Consider the following 17,213-nt stretch of genomic DNA (forward strand, 5'->3'; position numbering starts at 1 on the left):
GGTGAAAGTGGTGAGACAGACAATAAATGTGCGGAACTTGTGAGAACAATGAAGGAAAGAAAGCAGTAATATAATAAGAGTGAGGAGGTGGATGGGGGTGGTGTGCTTCTTGAGATAGAGTATCTGAGATGTCTCTAGGCAAGCGAAAAAGCAAGGTGCTGAACTGGAGGCTAAGAGTATCTGGCATTTGGAAAGACATGTATTTTCTTCTTTTCATTATTATGCTCTGGGAAGGCCCACCAATGCCTCTATTCTGGAAATAAATGCAAATATGTTTAAGTCAAGCTCTGTATCAATTTGATAGTCTATTTTTTGAAGTAATCTATTTAAGAAGCAATAAATAGTTTAGTGTTATTTGGGTTGAGTTGCTGCTGGCCATTAAAGAAAAAAACAGACCCTCTAACAATAATAATAATAATAAAAGCAAACTAAGGTGCCAAGTTATAATTCTAACACCTCCTTAGCTGTGCTGGGCTCAGGGGCTCAGAGAAGCAAGGCCGCAATACCTGACAGCTGTCGGGAAGGCTCCGAGACCCAGAGCCCAGGGAGGAGGAGCCACGGGAGGGGCTGATTGGAAGCAGCCACCTCAGCGAAGAGGCAGGATTTCCGCGGGGTGAATGCCGGTATCTCCCGGAAGAAAGGGCTCCTGCTGCAAATGTCCCGTGATTACCTCGGAAGTCTTGCTTCGCCGGTTGAAACTGCAGAATAAAGAAGGATTAGCAAAATATGGCTACGGAGGGCCCCGCCGTGCGTCGAGTCCAGGTGGCGGAACATCCCAGGTGGGAGAGAGGAGATGCCCGCGCTTTCGGATCGCTTGGGTTGGATAGATGTAGAGGCTGTCAGGGCTTTCAGCTCTTCCAGGAGCAGACAGAATCCTTGGGATGATACAAGGTCTCTTGGCTGGGATTGTAAGAAGACCGCGCCGCAAAGTCTATCCAACCTTGTTCCGCTACCAAGGGGTGTGTGTCTTGCTTCCTCCATGCAGATCCTTCTTTCCCTTGCAGAAGGGTGGGACATTTTCTGCTGGGCTTTAGCAGAAAAACCTAAATTAATTTTGAACCTCTTCTCTGTTTTGCCTGCCAGCTGATAGTGCTTTTTAAAGTCTTCCTTTTAAAATATTGAAAGCAATAAAATACAGCCAAAACAAAAACAGGGAAATGACCCCCAAACCAAAAAACCCCCTTGGTCTCTGCATCCTTTTAAACAAATAGTGGAACTTATGCACCTTCATTTAGGAAATTAATCTGCTGCCAGTACCTAGCTACAGAATAATTATCAGCTTAAGTGATACCACCTGGGGGATATTTTCATTTGTGGTCATCTTGCAAATACCTAATGGAAATACTTGTTTCTGACATAGGACAGAAATCTCCACCTGCTGGGTATTAGCTCTATAGCTTTTCTAAGGTTGGCTTTGCTCCCCTTTTGTTGTTTCTAATTTTTGGTATTTGTTCTCTGTTAACCTTTTTCTCTATAATTAAGTCCTAAAGTTCTCTCTACTTCCTGGTTTATGACTGTCATGTGACAGTTAACAATATTACAGCATGCTAAAACTTGAAAATGCTTTTTCACCCTTGAAACATCAAAGAGTGGGTCTTTAGTTACGAGAAAGATATGTAATTTTTGATTCTAAGGACCAGCACAGCCTTAGATGAGTTAGAAGTGTCATATATTATTTGTGTTTCCATTTTATGCCATTTTAGTCATAATGCTTGATATTTCTCTAGTTACCCTATGAGAAGGGGGATGGTAACATATACTAAAAGTGAAGAACTGTTTACTAAATTTCCTTTGAGTTGTTTCTTGCCTTAAAGGACCTTTACAGTATTTATCCATGCATGCATGTGTGCTAAGTTGCTTCAGTCGTGTCTGACTCTTTGCGACCCCGAGGACTGTAGCCCACCAGGCTTGTCTGTCTATTGGATTCTCCAGGCAAGAATACTGGAGTGGATTGCCATGCCCTCCTCCAGGGGATCTTCCTGACCCAGGGATCCAACCTGTGTCTCTCACGTCTCCTGCATTGTCCAGCGGGCTCTTTACCACTGGCACCACCTGGGAAGCCCTGTTGTTTATGCAGCAGACATTTGTTGTTAATATTTAGTGTTCTGTGCTAGCTACAGAAGAGGTCATATAGTAATCTGGTAACGGTGCACTTTACCATTTTCTTGTTTTCCACTTAATATAGTTATTAACTTCAAGCAATGTTTGAGCCACTTATTCATTTTATCAGGAGTGAGTCCAGTTAAGTCTAGATAATATATCTACAAACCCACCTAACTGGTCATATGTTACAGTATGCTGAAAGGGAAAAACATGCATGAGTGCCCATTATCAGACTGTCCTTTTTTGGAACTTCTGCTCTTTCTTCAGGATACTGTCAACTGGAAAAACACACAGCATGAGAGTTGTGAGTTAAGTTTTATTTAGGACATAATGAGGACGATAGCCTGGGAGGCAGCATTTCAGATAACTCTTAGAAACTGCTCTGAAGAGGTAGGACGGAGGTCAGTATGTGTGTGATTTTGGTGAAGGGGACTACTTGCTATCAAGCAAACATTATTTTGCAGAAAGTTGCTGCTAGTCTCATGAAGGTTACTGCTAGTCACAAGGAGCAGATGTCACCATGAAGGATGTTAATACTTTTCTAAATATGAGGAGATGCAAGAATTGGACTCATAAAATCTTCTTCTGAAAATATCTATCTGAAGGCCTGTTCTGCCGGTTTTCCCCAGAGCATTAAGTGCCTCATTCCTGATCTCCACCCTGAACTCCTTTCAGGGTATGTTGAAGGTCAGTGGTCACAGCAGCTTGCATTTTAATCCTTATAGAGGTAGATGGCAGGTGTCAATTTTAGTTGGCAATGCCTTTTCAGCTTCACAGGAAACTTTTTTTTTTTTTAAGAACATGAAGTTGTTCAGTCGTGTCCAACTCTTTGCGACCCCATGGACTGTAGCCCACCGGGATTCTCCATCCATGGGATTTTCCAGGCAAGAGTAAATAGAGTGGGTTGCCATTTCCTTCTCCAGGGGATCTTCCCCACCCAGGATCGAACCTGCGTCTCCCGCATTGCAGGCAGATGCTTTTGCATCTGAGCCACCAGGGCACATGACCTTCTGAGCAAAGGAACTAGTTAACCACGTCATATATTTTAGTAAACTTAATTTCATTTTTATTCATTAAAAAAAATCAAATAGAAATAGAAACTCTAATTTCTTTTTCTGTATTCCAATCTTGCTTGCTTCCTGTACTTCAGATCCCACTGTTCTAAGTTTTCATTCTTAGCATTTCTTTGCATTTAGAACGAATGTTCTAAATAGATCGATTTATAGATGTACTATCTAGATTTAACTGAATTCACTCCTGATAAAATGAACTACTGATCTAAGTTTCTGTGCATTCTCTTCTCTTTTCCTTCTCTTTGGGATTGTTTTATTAAAAAAAAATTTTTTTTTAGTTTTTTAAAGTTTTTATTTTATTATTTATTTTTATGCTTGCTTACATCAGGTCTTAGTTGTGGTACACAGGCTTAGTTTCCCCATGGTATATGAGATCCCAGTTCCCTCATCAGAGATTGAACCTGCATCCCCAGTATTGGAAGGTGGATTCTTAACCACTAGACCACAAGGGAAGTCCCATGAGATTAAATTTTAAATTGTTAGATTATTATTGCTTTTTGGTAACAGCTTTATTGATATAAAATTCATATACTATATAGTTCAATTGTTTAGAATTTACAATTAAATCATTTTTGGTATATTCACAGGATTGTGCAACCATCACCATAATCAAACTTAGAACATTCCCATCCCTACCCCCCACAAAGAACTCTGCATCTGTTAAGCTTTCACTTCCTTGATACCTGCAAGCCCTAAGCAAATTCTAATATACTCTTTGTCTGTAGATTTGCTTATTCTAGACCTTTCAAATAAATGGAATCAGATATGTTTTTATGTAAGTGTGACTGGCTTCTTTCACTTAATACAATGTTTCAAGGTTCAACCATGTTGTAACATGTTATCAATATGTCATTCCTTTTTATGATTGAATAATATTCCATTGTATTGACATATAACATTTTGTTTATCCATTCATCAATTGATGGGCATTTTGGTTGCTTCCACCTTTTGGCTCTATGATTAATGGTGCTGTATAAACACATTCTTAATATGAAAGATTTGAATTTTTTAAAAGTATAGTCAGTAAAGCCTGAAAACCCTACAGTTCTTTTTCTTATAATCTGATTCTTATCCTTACTGCCAATTCTTACTTCCCTTCTTAGAAGTTTGGTTTGTTTTGTTTCCTTGTAATATCATTGTATCCTTTTAGTATCATTGTATTTTTATAATATTATTGTTAACATTTTTATAAAAATTGTATTATATTCATATAAGTAGACTCATATTTCATTTTTTTAATTTACTTTTTTCCACTTAATAATATTTCTTAGAGATTCTGATGTATCACTCTATAAAGATATATTTTATTTTTTAATTACTATTTCATAGTACTAATATGTCTATTTAACCACTCAATTATTAGAGTATATATTGAAGTTTCCAATTTTTCACTCACAAATATTGCTGCATTGCTGCAGTAAAAATCTTTATATATTTATCCTTAAGCATTTTTTATTTTTCCTTAAGCTCGTTCATGAAAATGGAACCTAGGTCAAAGGTAATAAACATTTAAAATTTTGATAGTTTCAAAAAATAAAATAAAAATTTAATAGTTGCTGCCAAATGGCCCTGCCACCCCCAAAAAAGATGTTATTAGATTGTCTGATTCTAGTTAGTTTTTAGAAACTCTTTATGTACGTATGTATGTTTTGAATAAATATTTTTGAATAAACCCGTATGATGTTTTATATGTTTTAGGTATATTATTCCCAGTTTAGCAATTTTCCTTTGACTTCATGTTTTTGTTGTATAGACATTTTATATTTTATGTAGTGTGTTACAGTGTTGAATGATAGTATCCTTGTCTTGATTTTGATTTTAATGGGAAAGCTTCTAATATTTTTGTCATCAAATATGTGATGTTTGCTATTTCTGGCAAGTAGCATTGATTAAGGACATTATCTTTTTTCTAGTATGTCAAGAGCTATTTTCTTTTAAATTTAACCTTTTGTTAAAAACTCGAGAATGTCTATTGAATTACACTGGAGTGGGTAGCCTTTCCCTTCTCCAGGGGATCTTCCCAATCCAGGGATTGAACCATGTCTCTCAGATTGCAGGTGGATTCTTTACCAGCTGAACCACAAGGGAAGACCAGTAATACTGGAATGGGTAGCCTATCCCTTCTCCAGGGGATCTTCCCAACCCAGGAATTGAACCAGGGTCTCTTGCATTGCAGGTGGATTCTTTAACAATTGAGCTATCAGGGAAGCCCTATATATACATAAATTTATGTATATATATGTGTGTGTGTGTATATATATATATCTGCATATTTTGAGATTATGGAGCTACCCCTTCTCCAAGGGCTCTTACTGACCCAGGAATCGAACTGGGGTCTCCTGCATTACAGGCAGTTTCTTTACCAACTGAGCTATCAAGGAAGACCTATATATACATACATATATATATACATATGTATCTGCTTATTTTGAGATCATGGAGTTATCGAGTTTTTTCCTTTTTTATTATGTTAGAATAGTACATTTAATCAACATAGTTCCTAGTACTACTTCATATTCCTGGAAAAAGCTCTGGTCACATATATTATAAAATAATATATGTTGGATTAAATTTACCAATATTTTATTTAGATTTTTTTATACCATTTTAACAAGTGAGAGTAGCCTATAGTTTGCTTTTGGGGGCTATTTGTGTCAGTAGAAGGGTTATACTATTCCCAAAATTGGATGGGAAGGCTTTCCACCACTTCTATTAGAACCATTTATGAAAAAAAATTTTTTTTTAAAGGTCTTACAGGACTAACACATAGTCTTTTCTGGGTCTTGTTAAGGGGATTATTTTCAACTACTTTGTATGTTTCTCTTTCCTGTCAAAGTCCAGCAGGGATGGGGAATTTTAACTCCTCAGTTTGGGTCGGGTCAGTTCAGTTCAGTTCAGTTGCTTAGTTGTGTCTGACTCTTTGTGACCCCATGAATTGCACCACGCCAGGCCTCCCTGTCCATCACCAACTGCCGGAGTTTACCCAAACTCATGTCCATCGAGTTGGTGATGCCATCCAGCCATCTCATCCTCTGTCGTCCCCTTCTCCTCCTGCCCCCAATCCCTCCCAGCATCAGAGTCTTTTCCAGTGAGTCAACTCTCTCCAGTACTTTGGCCACCTCATGTGAAGAGTTGACTCACTGGAAGAAGCCATCTCAGTGCTTCACTTTGCTTCTTTCTTATAACAAAATTTTATGACAATCACTTGATAAATATTTCTAGAAGCTATATTCTTTTTTAATAGTTTCATATTACTTCATTTTGTAAATAGACCATACCTTATCTTCCCAGGTGGCATTAGTGGTAAAGAACCTGCCTGCCAGTGCAGGATATGTAAGAGAGGAGGGTTCGATCCCTGGGTAGGGAAGATCCTCTGGAGGAGGAAATGGCAACTCATTCCACTGTTCTTGCCTGGACAATTCCTTGTACAGAGTAGCATGGTGGGCTATAGTCCATGGGATTGCAGAGAGTCAGACTTGTCAGAAGCAATTTAGCATGCATACATGCAGGTTGTTTCTAGTGTTTTGCAGTTACAACAATTCTGTAATGAGTAATCTCAAGAATATGTATTTTCATATTGCTGGAGAATACCTTTAGGGTAAATTTTTCACATAGGCTTGTTGGCTAAATTTAGTGCCAATGTATTTTTGTTAGATACAAAGTTTTGCCCAATTCACCTTCAAATGTGTTGTCCTGCTTTGCATTCCCAACCCAGTACCTCTTTCCACAGAGCCTCACCAACAGAGTGTCTTGTTACTTTTTAATATTCACCAGTCTTATAGTATCATAGTGTAGTTTTAATTTGCATATCTCTAATTTCATGTGCTTAAGGTTCATTTATGAATTTTCTGTTCTTTCGCACATTTTTCTATCAGGTTTTTGTTCATTTTTCACTTCAGTTTTTGAGTTTTTAAAATTGTAGTTGATTTACAATGTTATATTTGTTTTAGGTGTACAACATAGTGATTCAATATTTTTATAGATTATATTCCATTTAAAGTTATTACTAAATAATCAGCTATATTTCCCTTTTCTGTACAATATATCCTTGTTGCTCATCTATTTTATACTTAGTAGTTTATGTCTCTTAATCCCATGGCCCTATCTTGCTCCTCCTTGCTTCCTTCTCCCCATTGGTAATCACTTACTTGTTCTCTATATCTGTGAGTCTGTTTATGCTTTGTTATATACATTCACTTGTTTTACTTTTTAAATTCCACATGTAAGTGATAACATAGAGTATTTGTCTTTCTCTGACTTATTTCACTAAGCATAATACTCTCTAGGTCTATCCACATTGTTGCAAAAGGCAGATTTTTGTTCTTTTTCTGAGTAATATTCCACTGGGTGTGTATATATATATATCCATCATATTCATCTATTAATGGACATTTTGTTTTTTTCTGTATGTTGGTTATTGTAAATAATGCTGTTATGAACATTGGGAGTACATGTATCTCTTTGAATTAGTGTTTTCATTTTCTTTAGATATATACCCAGCAGTGAAATTTCTGGATTATGTGGTAGTTGTATTTTTAGTTTCTTTGAGGAGCCTACATACTTTTTCCCATAGTGGCTGTGCCAAATTACATTCCTACCAACAGTGTACAGTGATTCCGTTTACTCCACATCCTTGCTAACATTTGTGTCTTTTGGACGATAGCCATTCTGATAGGGGTGAGATGTTATCTCATTGTGGTTTTGATTTGCATTTCTCTGATGACTAGTGATGCTGACAATCTTTTCATGTGCCTGGTGGCCATTTGTGTGTCTTTTTTTGAAAAAAATATATATTCAGGTTTTCTGCTGATTTTCTAATTGGACTATCATTTGATATATAGTTGTATTGGCTGTTTATGTATGTGTGATATTAACCCTTTATTGTCATTTCATTTGCAAATATTTTCTCCCATTGAGTAGGTTGTTTTTTCATTTTGTTGATAATTTATTTTGCTGTGCAAAAGCATTTAAGTTTAATTAGATATTATTTATTTATTTTTACTGTTATTTCTTTTGCCTTAAGAGACAAATTCAAAAAAATATTGCTATGATTTATGTCAAAGAATATCCTGCCTATGTTCTGTTCTAGGAGTGTTATGGTTTCAGAGTTTTTGTAAAAAATATAAAGAATATATCTGTAACATATGCTGTAAATATATTCTCTTAGTTTGCTAGTTTCTTTTGATTTTGATTATGACATTTTCTGCCATGTAAATGTTTCTAAAAATCTTTTGTAGTCAAATCTGTCAGTTTAAAAGTTCCCTCAGAATTTTGAGTGATAGTTAGAGAAACTTTTCTCTTTGTTATACCGAAATTCACTTTCATTTCTTCCTAGTGCCTGATCCACTTGGAGTTTATTCTTGGGTAAGAGATGGACCTAATTTTATCTTTTCCAAAAATTTTACCAGTTGTACTAGCATTGTTTATTACTTTGTGTCTTGATTTGAGATGCCAGTTTCCTCATAGACTAGATTTCTATATGTACTTGCATCTATTTCTGAACCTTTTATTCTGGTGAAGTCTGCTTGTCTCTATATGTATTGAAGCTTCACTGTTTTCATTACAGAAGCTTTATAGTATGTTTTAATGTTTGGTAGGGCTACTCCTTCCTGATAGTGTTTCTTTTTTAAAATGTTTTCTCCACTGTTTCTGCATATTAGTTTTCCACAAATTTTCAAATTAGTTTGAATTTTTATATCAATTTGTCTATCTCTATAAGAAAAGCTCGTTGGTATTTTTTGGGAGGATTGCATTAAATTTATAAGTTAACTTGGGAATAAATATCCTTATGGTGTTGGGTCATTTTATCCAAGAACAAGGGATGTCTTTCCATTTCTTTGAAACTATTTTATCTCTTTCAAGAGTGTTTAAGGCTTTTCTTAAATAAATTTTACATATTTCTTGTTAAGTTTATTCCTAAATACTTAGTGTTTTCTTGTTGCTGTGAATAAGGTATGCTCTACTATTGTAGTACTAACTGGTGATTGTTTTTGCATAGGAAGGGTATTCATATTTGGATATTTATTCTATATTCTGCTGTCTTTGTGAATTCTTTTATTATTTAAGTTGGTTTTAGCATTAGTTCTCTGTAATTCTCTAGATTTCCCACTGTATTGTCTCCAAGTAGAGATAGTTTTACTTCTTTTTTGATTTTTAATTTATTTCTCTTGTCTAATGATCAAATTGCTAACATCCTTTGGATCATAGAAAAAGCAAGAGAATTCCAGAAAAAACATCTACTTCTGCTTTATTGATTACGCCAAAACCTTTGACTGTGTAGATTACAGCAAACTGTAGAAAATTGTTCAAGAGATGGGATATACCACCTTACTTGCCTCCTGAGAAATCTGTATGCAGGTCAGGAAGCAACAGTTAGAACTGGACATGGAACAACAGACTGGTTCCAAATAGGAAAAGGAGTACATCAAGGCTGTATATTGTCACCCTGCTTATTTAACTTATATGCAGAGTACATCATGAGAAATGCCAGGCTGGATGAGGCAGAAGCTGGAATCAAGACTGCTGGGAGAAATATCAATAACCTCAGATATGCAGATGACACCACCCTTATGGTAGAAGAACTAAAGAGCCTCTTGATGAAAGTGAAAGAAGAGAATGAAAAGGTGGCTTAAAACCCAACATTCAGAAAACTAAGATCATGGCATCCAGTCCTATCACTTCATGGCAAATAGATGGGGAAACAATGCAACAGTGAGAGACTTTATTTTCTGGGCTCCAAAATCACTGCAGATGGTGACTGCAGCCATGAAATTAAAAGACTCTTGCTCCTTGGAAGAAAAGCTATGACCAACCTAGACAACATATTAAAAAGCAGAATCATTACTTTATGAACAAAGGTCCATCTAGTCAAGGCTATGGTTTTTCCAGTAGTCATGTATGGATGTGAGAGTTGGAGTATAAAGAAAGCTGAGCGTTGAAGAATTGATGCTTTTGAACTGTGGTTTTGGAGAAGACTCTTGAGAGTCTCTTGGACTGCAGGGAGATCCAACCAGTCAATTCTAAAGGAAATCAATCCTGAATATTCATTGGAAGGATTGTTGCTGAAGCTGAAACTCCAGTACTTTGGCCACTTGATTGGAAGAACTGACTGCTTGGAAAAGATCCTGATTCTGGGAAAGATTGAAGGCAGGAGGAGAAGGGGACGACAGAGGATGAGATGGTTGGATGGCGTCACTGACTTGATGGACATGAGCCTGAGCAAACTCTAGGAGTTGGTGATGGACAGGGAAGCCTAGTGTGCTGCAGTCCATGCGGTCACAAAGAGTTGGACACGGCTGAATGACTGGACTGAAGTGTCTAATTGCATTACCTGTATCTCTAGTACTATGTGATTAGATGTGGAGACAGTGGAAATTTTTGTCTTATTTTTGATCTTAGTGGAAATGTCTCTAGAATTTCCTCATTAGCTCTTGGATTCAAGACTGAGATATTTGTAATCACGTTAAAATAAACACCTTTGGGGACTTCCCTGGTGGTCCAGTGGTTAAGAATCTGCCTGCCAATGCAGGGGACCTGGATTCAGTCCTTGGTCCAGGGAAGATTCCACATGTCGTGCGGTAACTAAGCTTATGCACCACGACTACTGAGCCTGCAATCTAAAGCCCACAAGCTGTAATTAGAGTGGTCCCTGCTCCTCACAACTAGAGAAAGCCTGAAAGCTTCAACGGAGACCCAGTGCAGCCAAAAATAAATAAATAATTAAGAAAAAAGATAAACACCTTTGGGAATGAATTTTATGACTTTTTAGCATCTATGAAAGTAGTCCTATAATTTTTTTCTTCTTAGATTTAATATGATATATTATTTTAATGGATTATCCTAATATTTTCAACTTTGCATTCCTGGAGTTAATTACACTTGAACTATTTTCTTAATGCGCTGCCTATACTTACTAATCTTTTATTAATTACATTTGCATTAATATTCAAAAATGACATTAGTCTGTAGTTGCATTTTCTTGGACTTTGTTTATCTGGTTTAGGTATCCATGCTACACTTGCTTCATAACAAGAATTAGACCATTTTTCTTTATTTTTCCATGCTCTGGAACAACTTGTGGAACATATGGGCTTTCTGATGATCATGCTTGGGTAGAATTCTCTTATAAAATATCTGGGCTTAATGCATATGTGTTGGTAGGTCTTTGATGAATTTATTTATTCTATGGAAATGGATCTGTTTTTATAAATTGTATTTCCCTAGGAAATTATCCATTTTCTGTAGGATTTCTATTGTGGCTATCCCACAGAAACAGGATGGACCCCCACCCCCGAATTTGGTTTGAATATTGAAGACTGGTAATACCACATGAAGAAGAGGGTATGAAAAGTTTATTATTCACATAATGAGATTTTCTGGGGAGGGCGGAGCAGGCCACCCAAATTGATCAAAAGTGGCTTGAGAGAACAAGGAAAAGAGACTAGCATGAGGTTTTTGCAGTGGTTAGGAGATGGAGCTGGTGTGCTGTGGTTTGGTTGGTGACAAAAGAGAGAGTACTTGGCTTTTCTACAAAGTACTTTTTATTATTTATTTATTTATTTGGCTATGCCAGGTTTTACTTGCAGCATGTGGGATCTTTAGTTGTGGCACACAGGATCTAGTTCTCTGACCAGGGATCAAACCCTTGTTCCTTGCATTGGTAGTGCAGAGTCTTAGCCACTGGACCTCCAAGGAAGTCCCTCTTTGGACCTATAAAATTTCTTTTGTTTAATGTTGTCTCATCCTTGTCATTACTTATTTTGTGTTTTATTAGCCCCCATTTTCTTAGCTGGTGGTTTGTCTAGTTTATGCACACAGAAAATAATAGAAGTCTGGAATAGTGAAGCAATGAGAAGGAAGAAGACTTTATATCCTTGAATGATCATCTGTAGTGGAGATGGTTTAAATGACTAACTAAGACTCTTCATCTCTGTAGGACAAATACAAGAAGCTAGCATCTGAATGGATGCAGAATGCTGATGAAAATTCCACCATAACATCAGCTCTGGGACTTCCCTGTTGGTGCAGTGGGTAAGAACCCGCCTGCCAATGCAGGGGACACGAGTTTGATCCCTGGCCCAGGAAGATTCCACATGCTGCAGAGCAACTAAGCCCATGTACCACAACTGTTGAGCCCATGCTCTAGATCCCAAGAGCCACAGCCACTGGGTCCACATGCTGCAGCTACTGAAGCCCACGCGCCTAGAGCCTGTCATCCGCAAGAGTTGCTGCCATAATGAGAAGCGTACACACTGCGACCCACAGTAGCACCTGCTTGCTGCAACTGGAGAAAGTCTGTGTAAAGCAGCAAAGACCCAGAACAACCAAACATAAATCAATAAATAGAAACAAACAGACAAACAAAACAAACATCAGCTCTGGCTTCCTGGATGATCCAGGAGAGCTTGAGATGGTGGAGAAGGATGTGAGCTCACTCGTTCTGATGAGAACACCAAAGTCACAACTAACTGCTAAACAGCTATTTCCCAAAATCCTGGAACCTACCAAAAAATACCCTACATCCAAGACAATGAAGAAGCCACAACAAGATGGAGGGGCATAATTGTGATAAAATCTAATGCCATACCTCCTGGGTGGGTGCCTGACAAACTGGAAAACAATTATACCACGGAAATTCTCCCACAGAAGTGAAAGAATGAGCCCCATGTCAGGCTTCCCAGCCTTGAGGTCCAGCAACAGGAAGAGGAACCCCTAGAGAATCTGCCTTTGAAGGCCAGTGTGGTTTGATCACAGGAATTCCACAAGCCTGGAGGAAACAGAAACTCCACTCTTGGAGGAACACACAGGGTCTTTTGCACACCAGGACCCAGAGGGGAAAAAAAGCAGTGACTCTATAGGGTACTGGGCCAGACTTACCTGCTAGTATTGGAGGGTCTCCTTTGGAGGCAGGGGGCAGCTGTGGCTCACTGCAGGATCAAGGACCCTGATGGTGAGCTCTCCCAGAGGCAACCATTAGCCCCACCCAACAGCCTGCAGGCTCCAGACCAAACAATCAACAGGGAGGAAACACAGCCCCACCCATCAGTAAATAGAGTTTCTGATGGCTGTCGCAGTTCTAGGAGGTCATCTTGAATAACTTCCAAGAATATTCAGTGTATCTTTTTATCATTATAATAAATTTCCTCTTTTCTTAAATTTTTTGGTATGATTTTGTTTATTGCAACTAGCTGATTTTTAAGATCAATTATTTAATTAATGAATGTCTTGAATATGGTAAGTCTATTAGATATTTACTGTCTTGCTGTTATTACTCAGATACAATGTATTGTGGGACTACAAACAGTAGTAGGTCTTCATAGAAGTGACTTGAGATGATTTAACAGTATAAAATTATTAAATATAAGCATTTTTGATCTGGAAGGGACCTATAAGGAATATCTAGTTCAAATTTTCTAATCTTACAGATGAGGATCCAAGGGAAAATGATTTTCCAAACTTTAGCATTGACGTAGAAGCCCCATTGTAGTCTCCTGATGTGATATCCAGTTTAGTTTTCATTTGACCGTACTAGGTTGAATAGCATCCCTCTTAATTCATGTCTACCTGGAACCTCAGAATGTGACCTTATTTGAACTAGCATCTTTACTTATGTAATCAAGTTAAGATGAAGTCATATTGAATTGAAAATCAGAAGACCCAGGTTCAATCCCTGGGTCAGGAAGATCCCCTGGAGAAGGGAATGGCTACCCCTCCAGTACTCTTTCCTGGAAAATTCCATGGACAGAGGAGCCTGGCAGGCTATGGTCCATGAGGTTGCAAATAGTTGGACATTACTGAGCAACTAACACACGTGCACACACACACACACACACACACACATCCAGTAAGTCTGATGGCCTTATAAGAATGAAAAGCAGTCACAGATAGAGATACACAGAGGGAATTACATGTGATAACATAAGCAGACATTGGAGTGACGCAGCTGCACTGATGGTCACCATCAAAAACTAAAAAGAGGCAGGGAAGGATTTTCCCCTCTAGGTTTCAGAGGTTTTCAGAGGTGATGCCAAACTCTGATTTTGGACTGCTGGTCTCTAGAACTCAGAGACAATAAATTTCTGTTGTCTTAAGTCATCCAGTTTGTGAAACTTTATTGTGGCAGCCCTAGGAAACTGATACACTACTCCATGCTACATTTTTTAGTATAAAGAGAGTCTTCTCTGAATATTATTTAGAAATTATACAGGAAGTTATATTCTTCATAATTAAAGGAAAGAAGTTTTTTCTTTGTGTATGTCTATATTTTTTACTCTTCTGTGTGCTTAGCTATACTCCTGTGTCACTTAGGGGGTTACAGTATTGGTTCATCCAGGGATTTTCAAAGAAGTGTCAGTAAAATAGCTTGCTTTCATTATTTTTAAAGATAATAGTGGTGATGTATATGAAATATGTGTGTGGTGTTTGTGTGTGTGTGTGTGTGTGTGTATCACAGGTTTTTCTATTATCTGGATATTTTGAAATATGCTACTCTTGTTTTCAGATTGCTGAAGCTAAAAGAGATGTTTAATTCTAAGTTTGGATCCATTCCCAAGTTTTACGTTCGAGCACCAGGAAGAGTCAATATAATAGGTATTTAGAAAGTTCTTTTTCTTAATTTTTCCCTCCTTTGATAAGATCCAAATTTTTGTTAATATATCAGGAGAACTGGAAAAATAGAATGTTTCACATGTATCTACTATGGCAAGTTAAGCTTTTTCATAAGAAAATATTATATTTTCATCCTTCCCAATTCATTTATTGATGTTAGTTTTGTCCATTCATTTTTAAAATTCGGAAGTTTGTTGAAACCTGGTTGTTCACATTGTTTTCATGAGAGGTAGAAAGATTTTCCTGTGTTGCAGGTTAAGTTTTTTGACTACAGTGAATAATTTTGATGGTTTTACATTTATTCATTGGATTAGAAGACTACAGGGAAGCCCAATAATCCCTTGCTTTTAAAAATGTGGTGGCCTGGAGAATGAATATGTTTTATCAAGAGAACTGAGAAAATTCCAAATCAAAGGAGGATTAAAAAGAAAACTTTCTATACTGGAAAGTGAAAGTGAAAGTCGTTCAGTCGTGTCCAACTCTTTATGACTCCATAGACTGTGTCCATGGAATTCTCCAGGCCAGAATAGTGGAGTAGGTAGCCTTTCCTTTCTCCTGGGTATCTTTCCAACCCAGGGATCGAACCCATGTCTCCCACATTGCAGGTGGATTCTTTTATAAGCATACAAAAAAGTTAGTTGAACTAGTATAACGAACTCCCATGTACCCGAAATGTAGCTTCAATTATTAACTCAGGAAAGCTGATTTTCAATCAAACATGGAGGATTTTAAAAATAAGAGATATTTGACCATGGTTAAATGAGGTAGAAAAGGGGAATTGAGTAAAGTCAGTAGAGAGAAAGAGATCAAAGATATCTGAGAAAAGAGATAGAGAAGGATTCTCAAGAGGGCAAGAAGGGTTGGTATCTACAGCATAGGAAGAGGGCCACTTTGAGTCTTTCTAAACAGAAGGTGGGGAAAAAAAGGATGCAGGTTGATGTAAATAAATGTATAATTTTGGTATAGAAGGTTGAGGGAGTCCTTTTGGGGGAAGGTTGGAGGTGTTGGACGTTTAAAGAGATGGCAGAAAGTTTGAAACAGCTTTGTCAAGGATGGGAGAGGGAGATAACTGGAAAAAAAGAAAAAGTTTGCTTTGTAACAGTGAGATCTGGTTAGAGCTGGAGACCATGGAATTGTAGCAATAACAATCTGCAGATTTGTTCATTTCCCCACTGCCTCTCAGCTAGTCCAAGCTGCCTACATTTGATCTAGCTTTAGGGTTTTGTTTTGGACGGAGGTTACAGAGAATGACAATGACATCAAGAAGTTGCTAATACTGTCAGAAGGGGTAGATGAAGTAATGAACCCTGGAAAATATGCTAGGTAGAAAAATAAAGGTAAGAGGGAGCCTATAGGCTAGAGAGGGCAAAGAACTGAATCTGAAAAACAGGTTAAGTAGGATAAACTGAGTAAGAGAAATGGCACGTTGGAAAGTTTTAGTAAAGAATGTGATATTTGGAACAAAAATCCATAGGTAGAAAAGTTCTAGGTGATAAGGAGTTCTATGGTCATTACTGGATTTGTCAAGACCATGGAAGTAAGATAGCTGAAGCAGAGAGGAGGTCAAGTTCTCCAGAAGTCAAGGGATTATGAAGCTTGGGCCTTGGACTGGGTTGTTTTACAAGATTGGGATGGAGAGGGTGGAATGAGATGCAAAGGTCTTCAGAGAGGAGCAGATGTCTAAGATAGTCAGAGATGAATGTGATTGAGACGAGAAAATGTGGTTTGAATCTCCAAATCACAGGACAGGAAAAAGTCTTGGAAACAGCAGAGTGGGAGGAGGTTATCACCAACTCTGTGCTACTGAGCGAGAATTGCAAAGCATCAGTATCCTCAGAGGAGAGCCAAGTTTCACTTAGTTTGGGGAGTAACAATTTTCCTGAGTAAGTAATTCTTACTCAATGAATGCTATCTCATTTTAAAAAAAGGAGGGGGATTATGTTCTAAGATAGTTATTTAATTAGTTCTTGGGATGAAATGAATTTCAATCTTAATTAAAAGAATTATTACATTTTCTGTTAAAGTGTCCAAAATGTAATCACTGTTTTTTTCCTTACTTGCCAACAGTTCTCCAGGATGGGTTCCATTAGTTTTTGCAAAGGGAGGAGTCTTCATTCTCAGAAGGCTGTCATTCACACTGTAGGATTCCCAACAAAATCTGCTACCTCCCTAGAATTCTACTTATTTAAATATGCATTTTCTATTTGTGAACCACTGTTCTACATTGTAGTTTTGAAGGAAGTTGGAGAGAAAGACAACTTTGAATTGTCATTTGAATTGTTCACTCATCATTGTCAATTCATTAAAAAAGACAATCCTAATTTTCTTATTTTAAAGAACACATCAGTGTAGAAACAAAAGACTTCTGCCTGAAATAATATGTAGAATCATATTTATTTAAAAATGTAATCAGGCGGTTGAATTGTCTTT

General features: G+C 37.4%; 1 protein-coding gene across 1 annotated transcript in view; it reads left to right on the forward strand.

Annotated features, from left to right (window-relative positions):
* Nucleotides 1-651: 651 nt before the first annotated feature.
* GALK2 (galactokinase 2) overlaps nucleotides 652-17,213 on the forward strand; it is a 135,950-nt gene continuing 119,388 nt past the window's right edge. Inside the window, exons 1-2 of the mRNA XM_068964910.1 lie at nucleotides 652-779; nucleotides 14,677-14,765. Of these exons, the coding sequence (XP_068821011.1) occupies nucleotides 727-779; nucleotides 14,677-14,765 (142 nt within the window). The 5' untranslated portion in view covers nucleotides 652-726. The remainder of the gene's footprint in view (nucleotides 780-14,676; nucleotides 14,766-17,213) is intronic.

The sequence above is a fragment of the Capricornis sumatraensis genome, chromosome 2, assembly GCF_032405125.1.
Source record: "Capricornis sumatraensis isolate serow.1 chromosome 2, serow.2, whole genome shotgun sequence".
Classification (NCBI taxonomy): domain Eukaryota; kingdom Metazoa; phylum Chordata; class Mammalia; order Artiodactyla; family Bovidae; genus Capricornis; species Capricornis sumatraensis.